The 14733-nt window shown below is 37.7% G+C and overlaps 1 protein-coding gene across 1 annotated transcript; it reads right to left on the reverse strand.

Annotated features, from left to right (window-relative positions):
* Positions 1–231: 231 nt before the first annotated feature.
* Positions 232–14733, reverse strand: LOC109447136 (N-acetyllactosaminide alpha-1,3-galactosyltransferase). The gene is made up of 4 exons (XM_074331538.1): positions 14715–14733; positions 13130–13146; positions 6088–6209; positions 232–1362 (listed from the first exon to the last, which is right to left on the reverse strand). Exons 1-4 carry the CDS (start codon positions 14731–14733, stop codon positions 642–644), a joined length of 879 nt encoding a protein of 292 aa, XP_074187639.1. The 3' UTR covers positions 232–641.

Genomic DNA, 14733 nt, shown 5'->3' on the forward strand with positions numbered 1-14733 from the left:
ACAACAGGCACGTGTGTGTGCATGTATTCATGAGGTGGGTACATAAATGCATATAAAAGGAATACTGAGGGGCAGATTTTCAAAGGGAGAGAAAAGGGGGAGTTCCAGTTTTCTCTATGTATTGTTTTTATTTTCTTTCATTAATTTTTACAACAACTTTGCAGTTTCATTCATGTAGTTCTTTTTGAATAACTCAGTTTCCTAAATAACTGTCTGACCATCGGGTGGCAGAATTAATGCCTTCAGTTTTACATAGAGAGTATATTAGTATAGTTGCAGTCACTTTTCCTTATCCACACTTCTAGACGATCCCTTTCCTTAAGCAGTATGAGAAATGTATATGTACTTGGATCAATGAAAATACTTCAGGTTTCATTTTCTCATGACAGATTCTATTTTGTTCAATGTGCTCCAACAAATGATGTATCCTCAACATTCACAGAGGATATGAAATCAGGATATCATCATCTGATGTCAATACATTCATTTTGCAACTGCTACTCCCATGTTATACGATTCAAAATGAATATGAGGAAAAGTATGCGGATGGATGTTGGTGAGCTTGCCATTTCGTTAGTGATTTTTTTCAGTGCTGAGATGTGTCAAGTGCTAATTATTTAAGATACAAGATAAAATGGTGCTCATAAATCCAGAGCTGTTAAGGAAGGGCTCTGGGTCATTCTCAGAATTTTATAGTACTTAGTAGCCCAATATAGTTTGACAGTTTTAATATCACTGTTATATCCTCTCTTGAAATCCCAGCAGTATTCAGGAGATAAGAGTTTAGTAGGTTTATGGACGAAGAAATACTTGTTTAAGTGACTTTCGTCATGCCACACGGCTTCAATGTTATTTTTCTTGTCGTTCAGGATTCCTTGTAAGCACTCCCTGGCAATGTTAAGAACCTGAATGGGAGTGCCACCAAATACAGCAGCGTGGTAATAAAAGTCTCCCTGACCAATAGGTATATATGCTTCTGATAACTGATTTCTCTCATAAGGTATCGCTGTAAGATTGGCCTTATACCAATAGGAATGTAACTGAGCTACTGACTCCCCCAGGGTCTCCAGCCCATATTTGTGTAAGAAGACCTGATCCACGTCCATGCAGAAGAGGAAGTCAACTTCGTGTTGGATGTGGTCTACAACGTGTTCGCTGATGGTCTTCATGCGCATCATACTCACATCTTGCCATCTCTTCTCTCGCTTAATTTCAAAAACTTTGATGGTACGGAGGGGACTCAGCATTATCCAAGGCATCTTGGAGAAGTCATCTGTCAGGACATAAATTATGACCTTCTGGCCAACCATAAAATATTTATCAGCAGATAACATAAAGTTGTACAAATAGTATTCAGTATATCTGTGAAGCAAAAAAGAAACGATTAACTTCATTTTCTTACATTTCAGTGGAACACATACTGTTTAAATTACACGGTAGTTTAGGAGCGGCCAGATGGCTCAGTTGGTTAGCGCATGGGCGCTGGTTCAATTCCAGGATGGGGTGGTGGGCTGAGCCCCCTGCAACTAAGATTGAAAAACAGCGACTGGACTTGGAGCTGAGCTGCGCCCTCCACAACTGGATTGAAGGATAACAACTTGGAGCTGATGGGCTCTGGAGAAACACACTGTGCCCCAATATTCCCCAATGATAATAATAATAATAATAATAATAATAATAATATTTTAAAAATACACTTAAAAAAATCACACTGTAGTTTATCCAAAAATGCTGAATATTAGATATGCTTCTTGAGTTGTATTTAAGCAATATAAAAGAAAGTGGAATTATCTGCCTTTCCTCTCCCTGATGAGATTCTGTGGATCAGAAGAGAGGAGAGGACTTCCTCTCAAGAGTGAGTGAAACTTGGTGAGATCAGCAGACTGTCCAGAGCCCAGTGCAAAGTGAGAGCCAGAGTTTTCAGGGTTTTCAGAGCAATGGGAACTTGTTTGGGAGGTTGTAGACGAGAAAGGTCTACGGTCATCGCAAAAGCAGTCATTGATGTCTGCGGCTTGCTTTGTGAGTAGTCAGTTAAGCAAAAACGGTCAGAGGTGAGATGGTTAATACCCCGCTGTCTGCACTGTCATTCTTATTTTGATTTGTGGCTTTTACTATGGTGCTAGGATTACTCGGTTGGAGAACAAATGTCCTCATTTCTAGTCTCTCAAGCCAGTAAAAATTGTCAGAGTAATAAATGGCCTCAGGTGAATTTAAAAAAGGAAAGGTAATCATAAGTAGTTCAGTTTCAAATAATGTTTATGTAATCATTAAAAATAAGTTCTGGTTATTTATCCAAAGAAAACAAAAACACGAATCTGAAGAGATATATGCACCCACGTTCACTGCAGCATTATTTACAATAACCAAGATATGGAAACAACTTGACTATCCATCAACAGATGAATGGATAAAGAAGATGCGGCATATATACATAGACAATGGAATATTACTCAGCTATAAAAAGAATGAAATTCTGGAAGCTAACAAGTGAAATCCAAAGAAGTCCAATTTATCCACATTTCTTTTATGGTTAGTGCTTTTGTGTCATGTTTCCAAAATCTTTGCCTCCTGAAGGCAGGGAAAGTCTCCTACATTTTCTTTTAGTAGCTTTGTTTTATCTTTCACAGTTAAGTCTATTATCCACTTGAATTAAGTTTTGAGTGTGGTGCGATATAGGGCTGTTTTGCATCTGTCTCAAACCGCTGATAGTGATGCTATGGGCTAGGAATGCCTGAGCCACTCACCTGGGTCCCTGCTGCTTGTGGTGAGACCCCCACAGACATTTCCCCCATCAGAGCCAATAGTATGACTGGCCCAGCACTTGTGGTTCTTCTTTTGATTGTAAGATGTACCTCAAAAGCATCATCAGAGAACTTTGAAAAAACAAGGCTCACAAGTTCTGGAAGGTACATGGTATGCCCAGGACCACACGGGGCCGGGGTAGTAAGGTAGGAGAGAGAGAGAGAGAGAGAGACAGAGAGACAGAGAGAGAGAGAGAGAGACAGAGACAGAGAGACAGAGAGAGAGACAGAGAGAGACAGAGAGAGAGAGAGACAGAGAGACAGAGAGAGAGACAGAGACAGAGAGACAGAGAGCTCAGACCTGGGGTTCTGCTTTTATTGGAATCAAGTGTGGTGTGCCTAGGGTTTCTCAAATTTACTCTTTATTGACAAATTTAAAGCATAAGATCGGGGATTAAAGTGTGGGAAGGAAAAAATTGGGTCACTCAAGCAGTGGGTTACCGAGATGACCCAGGACTTTCTAAAAGGACAATTTCATGGGTGGGGAGGCTGGCTCTTTATCTAGTTGTTTAGCTAGTAATCACTGAGCCAGCAATGTGTTTATTTGAGGTGGATGTCTGAAATGGATGCCTGGGCAACCAAAATCTTAATGTCAGGCATTTACAATAAAAAAAGCTTATGATGAGGCACTTACACTACAATGGAAAACTCAATTGTTTTCAATTTTCAAAAATCTTTCTATTTTGGAATGTTATTAGATTGACAGAAAAGTTACAAATATACCCATATACACTTTGTTCACTTTCCCCTAGTGTTATTATTTTATATAACCATGGTACATTTGTCAAAACTAAGAAATTATCAGTGATAAAATACTATTAACTAAACCACATTTATTTTTTATTTTTTATTTTACCAGTTTTTCTCCTAATGACCCTTTTTAGTTTCCAGGATCCAATCCAGGACACACATTGCACTTAGTCGTTACTTCTCCTTAATCTTCTCTAATCCATGTCAGTTTCTCTCCTTGTCATTCATGACCCTGACCATTTTGAAGACTCCTGATCAGATATTTCGTAGAATGGCCCTCAATTTAGTTTTTTTTGGATGATTTCTTAGGTACAGTTAGTTGTAATACAGTCACACTTATTAGCCTTCCCTTTTATGATCAGTATTTTCTGTGTCTTGATTAAGAAATCCTTTTCTATTCTGAGTTTATGAAGATAAACTGTAGTGTGGAGAGCAGGATGTAGGCTAATAAGGTCCTTGCAGCCTGCAAGGTCATCCAGGGTGGCCTCGCCTCAGCATCTTCCCCCAGAAAGAACAAGATAACACAAATACAGCCGCAGGGCATAAAACCTTACAAATACTCTTTACAGAGAGTCTCATGCCTAGCCCTCCTAATAAAAATAAGAGTCTGTGAGACTGATCCTTTTGGGGACTTTACTTCACCTTTGTGCTTACACCTTATATCTCCCTGTTTGGCTCCAAAAGATGGCTGGTTAGTCAATGACGGGTAAGATTCCTCAAGGAAGGAACAACCTAAGACAGGCACAGCCACATAGGGGTCATCTGGAGAACTCGACCCCAAAAAGATGGCTGGTTAGTCAATGACGGGTAAGATTCCTCAAGGAAGGAACAACCTAAGACAGGCACAGTCGCATAGGGGTCATCTAAATTCTCATGGGGTTGATAAAGGTGGACATGGATCCCCACCTTCCCCCCTGCTAGGAGAGCTTCTGCCTCTGTGGCTATATTCCTTCCCACATCAGTTCTCCATCTATCAGTAAGTCTCAGCATAAAGGTTTTATGCCCTGGGGAGGTGCATACAACAATTACTATTACATTCATGATACTTTCAACAGACAAGGGTGATTGGTTTAAACCTATTTTCTTATATGATATACGAGACTCATAGTCCACGGCTTAAACCAAAAAGAGAAGGGGGAGATGTGGAGAGCAGGATATACACTGATAAGGACCTTACAGCCTGCAGGGTCATTCAAGGGAGGCCTTGCCTCAACATCTTCCCCCAGAAAGAACAAGGTAACACAGTTACAGCCACAGACATACAAACTTGCATATTCACAGAACAGTATGTTCTTCTGATACTTGCTTGTTCTACTAATGCTAGTTTGTATAGGCTATTGTTCTAAGACTGTATAAAAACCGTGTGAGAAATAACTGCACCACTGCTCTGCCATCCGTGGACAGTGGACCTCCTGATCCCAATTTTCCTGTCTGTGTTTTTCTTAATCTCCCACCCTTCTCCCTCAGGCCTACCCCTCCTGTCTGCGCTGGACGCGGCACTGTAGTTTTTCCTTTAACTTTGGTCTTTAAGCTACCTGTGACTTGATGTTTGTAGATGCATGTATAGGGTATGCTATAGAGGTACAATGTTAATTATTCCCGTGTTGGCATCGACTTTCTGCAGCATCATTTATGGAAGTCTTTCCCTATAGATCTACAATGTCATTTCCAGTACATATTTCTTCCTTCCCTCTTTCCTTCCTTCCTTCACTCCTTTCTCCTTCCCTTCTTCTCTTCCTTCCTCTTTCTATCTTTTTAAAGAATAAATTACTATCAATATTTAATAACAAGTTACTATTAAGTTGATAAACTTTATAATTTTAATGAACAATAGGTACATTGTTCAACTTAATACTTTCTTGTACCTTTTTGGTATGATTTTTGCTATCAGGGCAGCACTTCCTTTGTAAAATGAATTGGGAAGTGTTCCCTCCTCTTCTATTTTTTTTGTAAGAGATTGTATAGAATTAATATTAATTCTTTTTTTAAATATTTGGTAGAATCCTCCAATGAAACCATGTGGGCCTGGAGACTTTGGGAGTTTATAAAATTATGAATTCAATTTCCTCAGTAGCTATAGGGTTATTCAAATGATCTATTTCATGATGGGTGAGTTATGGTAGTTTGTGCTTTTCAAGATCTATTTCATCTAAATTGTCAAATGCATGTGTGCAGAGTGTTTTGTAGTATTCCATGATTATCCTTGTGATATCTGGAAGTCTGAGGTAATGTACTCTGTTTTTTCCCCAGTATTTGTGATTTGTGTCATTTATCTTCTTTGCCAGACTTCCAGGATGATTATGAATTTTATTTTATTTTTTTCAAAGAACAACTTTTTGTTTCATTGATTTTTCTCTATTGCTTTTCTGTTTTCAATTTCACGGATTTCTGTTCTTATCTTTATTAATTCCTTACTTCTGCTTGCTTTGGCTTTATTTTACTCTACTTTTTCTAGATTCTTGAGGTGTGATTATTGATAATCTCTAATGTTCTACAATGAAAAGCCTGAATGTAAAGGACATTTGGCATTACCTACCTTCCTACAGCAAACACAGTCAACCCCACGGTAATTTTATGATTTGCATAATAATTTTCCAATACTTCTTCTTTGTAGGTTCCATGCCACACAACTGGAGCTAACCAGTTGGTAATTGCTTTCTTGTATGCACTGTAATAAAGACATAAGAATTATGAACAAAATACCTTTTAATAAAACTGCAGTAAATATTACTTTTGTATAAAGCTCATGTCTGATTGCATCATTTCCTTACTCCTAACCCTAAGCCTTGATGCTTATGATAAACTGGAGAGTCAGTTTATCAGAAATGGCCAGATCATTACAAAAGTACAGTTACAGATTAGTTATACTGAGATTCCAAGATCTTGGAGGAAACATAGTTGAAACGTCGCCCAAAGTCTGAAGCAACCGTTTCTCTTATGTTTGGACAAAATCTCCTGGTATTAGGCTTTTTGACATTGACTATTTTTAGAGACCATATTTTGAATACTGAACTTTCCAGTTTTCATCATTTCAAATGCTTCCAGTGCTAATATTACTGAGTACTGTTAGAATCAACTCTGTCAGCACTCTGGAAGATAGCCAAAAATTTAGAGCAACCAAGCAAAAGTTAAATCAAGAAAAGCATGACTCTACATGGTAGGAGTAGGAAAGCTTTGTGGCACTTTAACTTAGCCTTCCTTGCACCAGCTCCCTCCCCCAGTATGGCCGTGGTATCAAAAACAGTAAATTATGTTCTCAGTGTGGGTATCTGATTCTGGAGGGAGAAGAGCGGATCTATTATAATTCCCAAGGAATTGCGTTTGTCTTTGTTGACATATCTATCTGAGAGTTTTCTGAAGGACTGACTCATGGTGCTTTCTTTTGTTTCACTGCACTCAGAACTCTCTTAGAACGGAAATGTGGCTAAGTGAAGGGTGTTCCTTTAAAAAAGAAACAAGCCCCTGCCACCTGGGGCAAAATATTACAGGTTGGATTGAAAACCAGATATGTTGAAAGCTGGGAGGAAAAGTTTGAAAGAGTTCTTTTAAAAGTAAGGGCTTTGACAAGCTGTGTATAACAAGGAATTGAGAAACCCATACATGTGTTCAGGGCATGATGCATGCTCAGAAAAGATCTGTGAAGACACAGTGCTTTCATCTCTTGCTGATATTTAGGCTCAATGCCAGCAGGAAATGAAGGCTAAGGCAGAGTTATAAATAGCTGGGCTATGCTGAAGGAGGGTCCAAATACAGAGCCAATCTTCAAAGACTGTAAGAGGTTCTTTTCCCTCTTTTCTTAGTTTTCTTTTGCTTTCTTTTCTCCTCTCTGTTCCTCCTCCTCCTCCTTCTTCTCCTTCACTTCCCTTTTCTCTTCTTTCCTCCAACACCCCACCCACTACCAGCTCTAAACACTTAAGGAAATTTCTGTAAAACCATTATCTGACCACAAGCTAAAGGAACAGTAAGCTCTGAGACCAAACAGGACAAATAATACAGTCTTTTAAAAACTGTTTAGGAAACTCACTAAACAAACACCTATAACCCACAGTAAGCAAGAACAACAAACTGAGGAGCAAAATGATCTGATTTCCAGAGTGAGCACATCATAATATTCAAAATGTCTAGTTTTCAACCAAAAATTTTGAGGCATACAAAGAAACAAGAATGTATGGCCCATTCACAGGAAAAAAATACACAAAAACTGTCCTGGGTGAAGCCCCTACGTTGGGCTTACTAGACAAAGACTAAATCAACTATTTTGAATATGCTGAAAGAGCCCAAGGAAACTATGAATAAAGAAGAAAAGGAAACCAGGAGAACACTATTGCAACAAATAGAGAATACCAATAAAGAGATAGAAGTTATAAAAAGGAACCAAATAGAATTTCTGGAGTTGAGAAGTATAACAGCTGAAATGAAAGAAACTCCCTATAGGGTTTCAACAGCAGATTTGAGCAGGCAGAAGAAAGAAGCAGACATACATAGAACACTTTGACCAGCAACAGAATACATATTCTTCTCAAATACACATGGAACATTCTTCAGGACCATATGTTAGACCATAAAACAAATAACAAATATCAGTAAACTTAAAATGGTTGGAAACATACAAACTATCTTTCCATTGACAATGGAATGGAATTAGAAATCAATAACAGAAGTAAATCTGAAAAGTTCCCAAATATATGGAAATTAAACAACACACTCTCAAACAACCAATGTGTCAAAGAAAAAAATCACAAAGGACATTAGAAAATACATTGAGATGAATAAAAATAAAAATACAACACACCAAAACTTATGGGATGCAGTAAAGAGCAGTGCTCAGAAGGAAATGTATAGTGTAAACCTCTATATTAAAAAGAATAAATATCTCATATCAATAACCTAACTTTCCACAATAAGGAACTAGAAAAAAAGAAGCAAACCAAACCTAAAGCAAGCAGAACAGAAAAATAATAAAGAGACAGCTGACACAGAGAAAGGAAAATGATAGAATCAGTGAAACCACAAGATGGTTCTTTGAAAAAAAATCAACAAAATTGACAAAGACTAAGAAAAAAAATAAAGATGACTCAAATTGTTAAAATCAGGAATGGAAGCAGGGGCTTTAGTAGAGACCTCACAGATATAAAAAGGCTTATAACAGAATACAATAAATAACCAACATATTATACACCAACATATTAGATAAACTAGATGAAATAGACAAATTCCAAGAAATACAAACTACCACAGCTGGTCCAAGAATAGAAAATCTTAGTAGACCTATAATAAATAAAGAGATTAAATTAGTAATAAAAAATCTCCCAACAAAGAAAAGCCCAGGACCAGATGGTTTCACTGGCAAATTCTACCAATCATTTAAAGAATTCGCAGCAATCATTCTCTAAGTCTTCCAAAGAAATAGAAGAGGAGGGAACACTTTCTAACATATTTTATGAGGTCAGCATTACTGTGATACCAAAGCCAGACAAAGACATCTCAAGAAAAGAAAACTATAGAGCAATGTCCATTATGAATGTAGATGCAAAAATCCTTAACAAAATATTAGCAAACTGAATCAAGCTGCATATTAAAATCTGACCATGACCAAGTGGGATTTATTCCAGGAATGCAAGGCTAGTTCAACTTATAAGTATCAATCAATGTGAAACACCATATTAAGAAAATGAAAGGAAAAAACCCAACACATGATAACCTTAAATGATGCAGAAAAGTCATTTGATAAAATCTCACAATTTTTCATGATAAAAATACCCCCCAAAAAAACTAGGACTAGAAGGGAACTTCCTCAACATGATAAAAGGCACCTATAAAAAACCCACACCTGCTATCATATCTATTGTTGAGAGACTGAAATCTTTCCCTCTAAAATAAAAAACCAGACAAGGATGTCTGTTTTATCCACTTCCATTTAACATTGTACTGGAAATTTAGCAGAGAAATTTGGCAAGAAAATGAAATAAAAGGCAGCCAAACTGGAAAGAAGTGAAAATATCTCTACTAGCAGAGAAAATTCTAAGAAATCTACAATCTATAAGAACTCATAAGTATTTCAGGATATAAGATCAACTTGCAAAAATCATCTGTGTTTCCATACATTAGAAGTGAACAATCCAAAATAAAATTAATAAAAAATTTCATTTAGAATAGAATAAAAAAGAATAAAATATTTAGAAATAAGTGTAACCAAGCAAATATAAGACTTGTACAAGAAAACTACAAAACATTGTTGAAAGAAATCAAAGAAGACCTAAGTAACTGGAAGAACATTCCATGTCTATGAATTAGAAGGCTTAATATTGTTAAGATGGCAATCACCCCAAAGCTATCTACAGATTCAATGTAATCCCTACCTATAAGTAAGTTGAATAGTGTCCCCCCAAAATTCAAATCAACTTGGAACTTCAGAATGTTACCTTATCTGGAAATAGCATTTTTGCAGATGTAATTAATTATGATTAAGTTATTATGAAATAGATTGGCCCCATGTCCAATGACAGGTATCCTTATAGGAACATGAAAAGACACATAGAGGAGAGACACAGAGAAGAAATCCATGTAAAAGCAGAGGCAGAGATTGGAGTTATGCTACCCCAAGCAAAGGAATGCTTGGGGCCAGAAAGTGGAAGAGGCATGAAGAAGTCTTCCCTGGAGCTTTCAGAGGGAGCGTGGCTCTGATGTCACCTTGATTGTGGATTTCTGGACTCTACAACTGTGACAAAATAAATTTCTATTGTTTTAAGCCACCCAGTTTGTGATAATTTGTTATAACACAGCTCTAGAAAACTAATACATTATCAATTTTCCAACTGCATTTTTAAAAAAAACTAAATGGACAAGTTGAGCCTAAAATTCATCAGGAATTGCAAGGGACCCCAAATAACAAAGACCATCTTGAAAAAGAAGAACAAAGTTGGAAAACTCACACTTCATGATTTCAAAATTTACTACAAAGATACTGTAATCAAAATAGTATGGTATTGGTATAAGGATAAATATATAGATCAATGGAAAAGAATTGAGTCTGTAAATAAACCCATACTGCTATGATCGATTAATTTTAAATAAAGGTTTCAAGGTCATTCCATGAGGAAAGAATATTTTCAACAAGTTGTGCTGTGACAATTGGATAGCCACATGCAAAAAAAAAAAAAAAAAAACAATGAAGTTAGACCCTTATCTCATATCATATACAAAAATTAACTCAAAATTGATCAAACACCTAAATGCAAGAGCAAAAAATATGTAGAAAACTCTTAGAAAACTGCAGTAAATGATGATCTTGGATTTGGCAGTGGTTTGTTAGATATGACACCAAAACCACAGGCATCAAAAGAAAAAAAAATAGATAAATTGGACTTTATCAAAAACCAAAATTTTGTGCTTCAAAGGACACTACCAAGAAAATGATTAAACAACCCACCTTTCTTTTTCAAGAATGGGAGAAAAATATTTGCAAATAATTTATCTTAAAAGAGCCTACTATCAGAATATATAAGGAACTCTTACAACACAACAATAAAAAGACAGACAGCCCAATTTAAAAATAAGCAAAGGATTTAAATAGACATTTCTGTCTACATACAAATGGCCAATAAGCACATGAAAAGATATGCTAAACATCATTAGTCATTAGAGAAATGCAAATCAAAACTGTAATGAGATATACCATTTTACATACACTAGCAGGGCTCTAATACAAATAAAACCAACCCCTCCCCCTCCAAAAAAAATAACAAGTGTTAGGAAGGATGTGAAGAAATTAGAACCCTCAGATATTATTGGTGGGAATAAAATTGTGCAGCTGCTGTGGAAAACAGTTTGATGGTTCCTCAAAAAATTCAGCATGAAATTACCATGTGACCTAATAATTCCACTTATATAGATAAACACCCAAAGAGAATTACAAAGACAAATTCAAATTAAAATTTGTACATGAATGGTCATAGCACCATTATTCACAAGTTGAAACAACCCTGTTTATTAACTGTTGAGTGGATAATTGGTATGTCCATATAGTGGAACATTATTCAGCTACAAAAAGGAGTGAAATACTAATATATTCAACACAGATGAATCTTCAAAATATGCGAAGTGAAAGAAGCCAGACATTTATAGTCCATTATAATTTATACTCCGATATAATACTCCACATATTATCCTCTGTTCATGTGAAATGTCCAGAATAGACAAATCCAGAAAGTCAGGAAGCGGAACCGTGTTAAGGACTGGGGAGAGGGGAATGAGGGGTTACTACTTAATGGGTACAGGGTTTCTTTTTGGTGTGATGAAGAGAGTGTGGAATTGGATAGTGGTGATAGTTGCACAATATTGTGAAGATACTAAAAGCCACTGAATTGTACGTATTAAAATGGTGAATTTTACATTATGTGAATTTTACCTCAATAAAAAAATAGTAAGCTACAGAGGGAAAATACTCCGTAGTATATAACTGACAGTGAGATTGTATCTGGGATGTAAAGGGAGCCTCTTCAAATCTCTAAGGAAAAAAAAGACACTCCTTTGTGTGGAGTGGGGGGAGAGAAGAGATATGAACTGGCATTTTATAAAATTGAATATCCAAGTTAGCAACATTCATATAAAATGTGTTCAACCTTAATGGTCAACAAGGAAAAAAAAAGAAAATGGAAACTGAAGTGCAATTGGAAGAAAAAGACTCTATTAATTATCTCAGAACCTGTTATAAACTGAATTGTGCCTGCCACTTCCCCCCACCCCCAAATTCCTACATTGAAGCCCTAATCCCCCATGTGGCTATTGGGAGATGGGGTCTTTATAGAGGTAACGAAGGTTAAATGAGGTCCTAACAGTGGGGCCATAAGCCAACAGGATTCTGTCCTTATAAGAAGAGGAAGACACCAAGGGATGCACGTGCACAGAGAAAGGACACATGAGGACACAGACAAAGGACAGCCACCCTCAAGCCAAGGAGAGACGCCTCGGGAGAAACCAAACTGGCCAGACACCTTGATGTTGGACTTCCAAGCCTTCAGATTGGGAGAAAATAAATTTCTGTTGCTTATGAAAAAAAAATGTGCAATGGGAATTGAATTTTGTCACTAGCCTATTTAGAATCTATTTACATGATTATATGTTTTTCTCCCTTGTTCAATTGTTCTGATGAATTCACCGCCTTGAATTATGAGGATATGCCTTACTTGTCAGTGGGAACCTGTGCCAGTTATTAAGCTGCTATCTTGCATAACCAAACCCACTGCACGATACTCTTTATTATGCTGTCCTGGGATCCTGCAAACCACATTCCTACTTGGCCAGCAGGCACCGTGTGAAGCTCCGCCACTAGAGGGCGCTGGAGGAAAACGACAAGGCTGGGGGACGAAGGAACTTGCTCTTTCCTGTTTCCTGTGGGCTTCTCGTCTGCATCCTGTTCCTGCAAGTCCCATTCCAGCGTCTTCACCACCGCAATAGCAATTCCCTTCCAGATCAGCAGTTGAATCTAGCTTTCAGTTTTTCCAAAACTTGCAAAACCAGTCTCACTGTGCTCCTTTGAGGTCTGTTTCCCTGCCCCAAGAGGCCTCCCTCAGAGACACCAGCCCCAGGTGAGAGACTTCAGAGTTTAAGCTCCTGGAGCGTCTTTAACTTTCTAAGGTTTAATAATTCCAGCTTCTTTTGTTTCTTCAGCCCTGGGAGGAATAGTTACTTCCTGTAGTTGTTCCCTCCATATCAGCTTAGTGTTCTCTGTTCAGTCTTTCAAGTTACCTAGTTAACAACTTTATACTAGGTAACAATTCTTTATGTTAGATTATCTGTTTAAATCATTGGTGTGCTTCCTGTGTCCTAATTAGACCTGACAAATGTTACATTATGGGAGGCTGTCATGGGTCATTATCCAATAATGATCTTAAATGGATGTCTCCTTTCAAATTTTAATTTGGAGAAGTCCTGAAATACTATAGTGAACGACAGATGGGGAGAATGAGAAGGTGGAAGCAGAGAGGCCGGAGGAAAGCCATTGTATTAGAACATATAGTGCACAGATAGCCTATCTCTCTGCTTTGGGCTTTGGTTCTCTCCTTGGTAAAATGAGGAGAATCAACCAAATGGCTCAAATACACCCTTACACTTTTGACTTGCCATTGTTCTAGGACCTTTGAGTTTCTCTTATCTACACATTCATGGAGGCTGTGGGTCCTAATGGCCATTCCCAGTGGGTCTTGGCCACTGCTTATTTTTAAAAATGCAATCAAAGTTCCATCTACTCTCCAACTTTTGGAATGCTCGTCGTGGTATTGTTGCCATCTGGTAACTTCTATCAAGCAATCTATGGAAAAATCTCACATGTCAGAATTGGAGTTCTTACTTGGGAATAAACCAGTCTGATAGCTTTAATTCTTCTGGTTGAGTATTCGCAGACCTATCAAGAAAAATAATGCAAAGAGTCACACTCTACCTTGTTAGAGTTTGAGGGAACTGAGTGTCTATCAAATCATGGGCTGTGTTACAGATACAGACCGTAGAATGAGCATGAAGCAGAGAGAACAGTGATAAACTTTGGCGGTGGTGGCAGGGAAAAATCATGATTTCCAACCCCAACTGAATGCTGTGCTGCCCAGAAATCTTTGTATTTCCACAGTTCTCATTCTTATTCTTCCAATGCACAGAGAAGCTAGCAGCCATCAGATGAAAACTCCCTCAACTTTCTGCCACCTCACCTCCAGATTTACCTATGTGCTGAATATTTTTCCTTTCTATCACCATGGAACTATATCCCTGCCTTCTGTCTAAGGTTAGCCTTACATACACTGTCTGCTCAGGAGCCTTGATTAGATCATTATTCTCAGAAGGGTTTCTCCTAGACCTTCTAGTTGATCAGTTGACACTCCTGAGCTTCAAATTTTTATATACAACTAGATTTCTCTCAGGCGTGTAAGACTCCTATATCCAACTGTGTTCTGAATCTTCTACCTGAATTTGGCGCCAACACCACAAAATGAGGTGATTTGATGTCAAAGTCATCGTCTCTTCCCCAAAGTAGGTCCTTTTCATATGTTGCCTTATCTGCCTGGATCCACTTGGATTGGCAAGGCAGAAATAGGAGAGTCAGGGTGCTCCCTAAATCCCAGCATGAGGTCCATCATTAAACCCTCCTGGTTGGACCTCCAAAACATCTCTCACGTCCGTCCCCTATCTCCAT

The sequence above is a fragment of the Rhinolophus sinicus genome, linkage group LG04, assembly GCF_036562045.2.
Source record: "Rhinolophus sinicus isolate RSC01 linkage group LG04, ASM3656204v1, whole genome shotgun sequence".
Taxonomy (NCBI): Eukaryota; Metazoa; Chordata; class Mammalia; order Chiroptera; family Rhinolophidae; genus Rhinolophus; species Rhinolophus sinicus.

Bases quoted from the DNA above. Each gene is read 5' to 3' on its own strand.
- LOC109447136 (XM_074331538.1), bottom strand. The intron at 1,363-6,087 runs GTAGGTAATGCC...TTTGCTTCACAG, and splicing joins ACTGTGTTTGCTGTAGGAAG to ATATACTGAATACTATTTGT.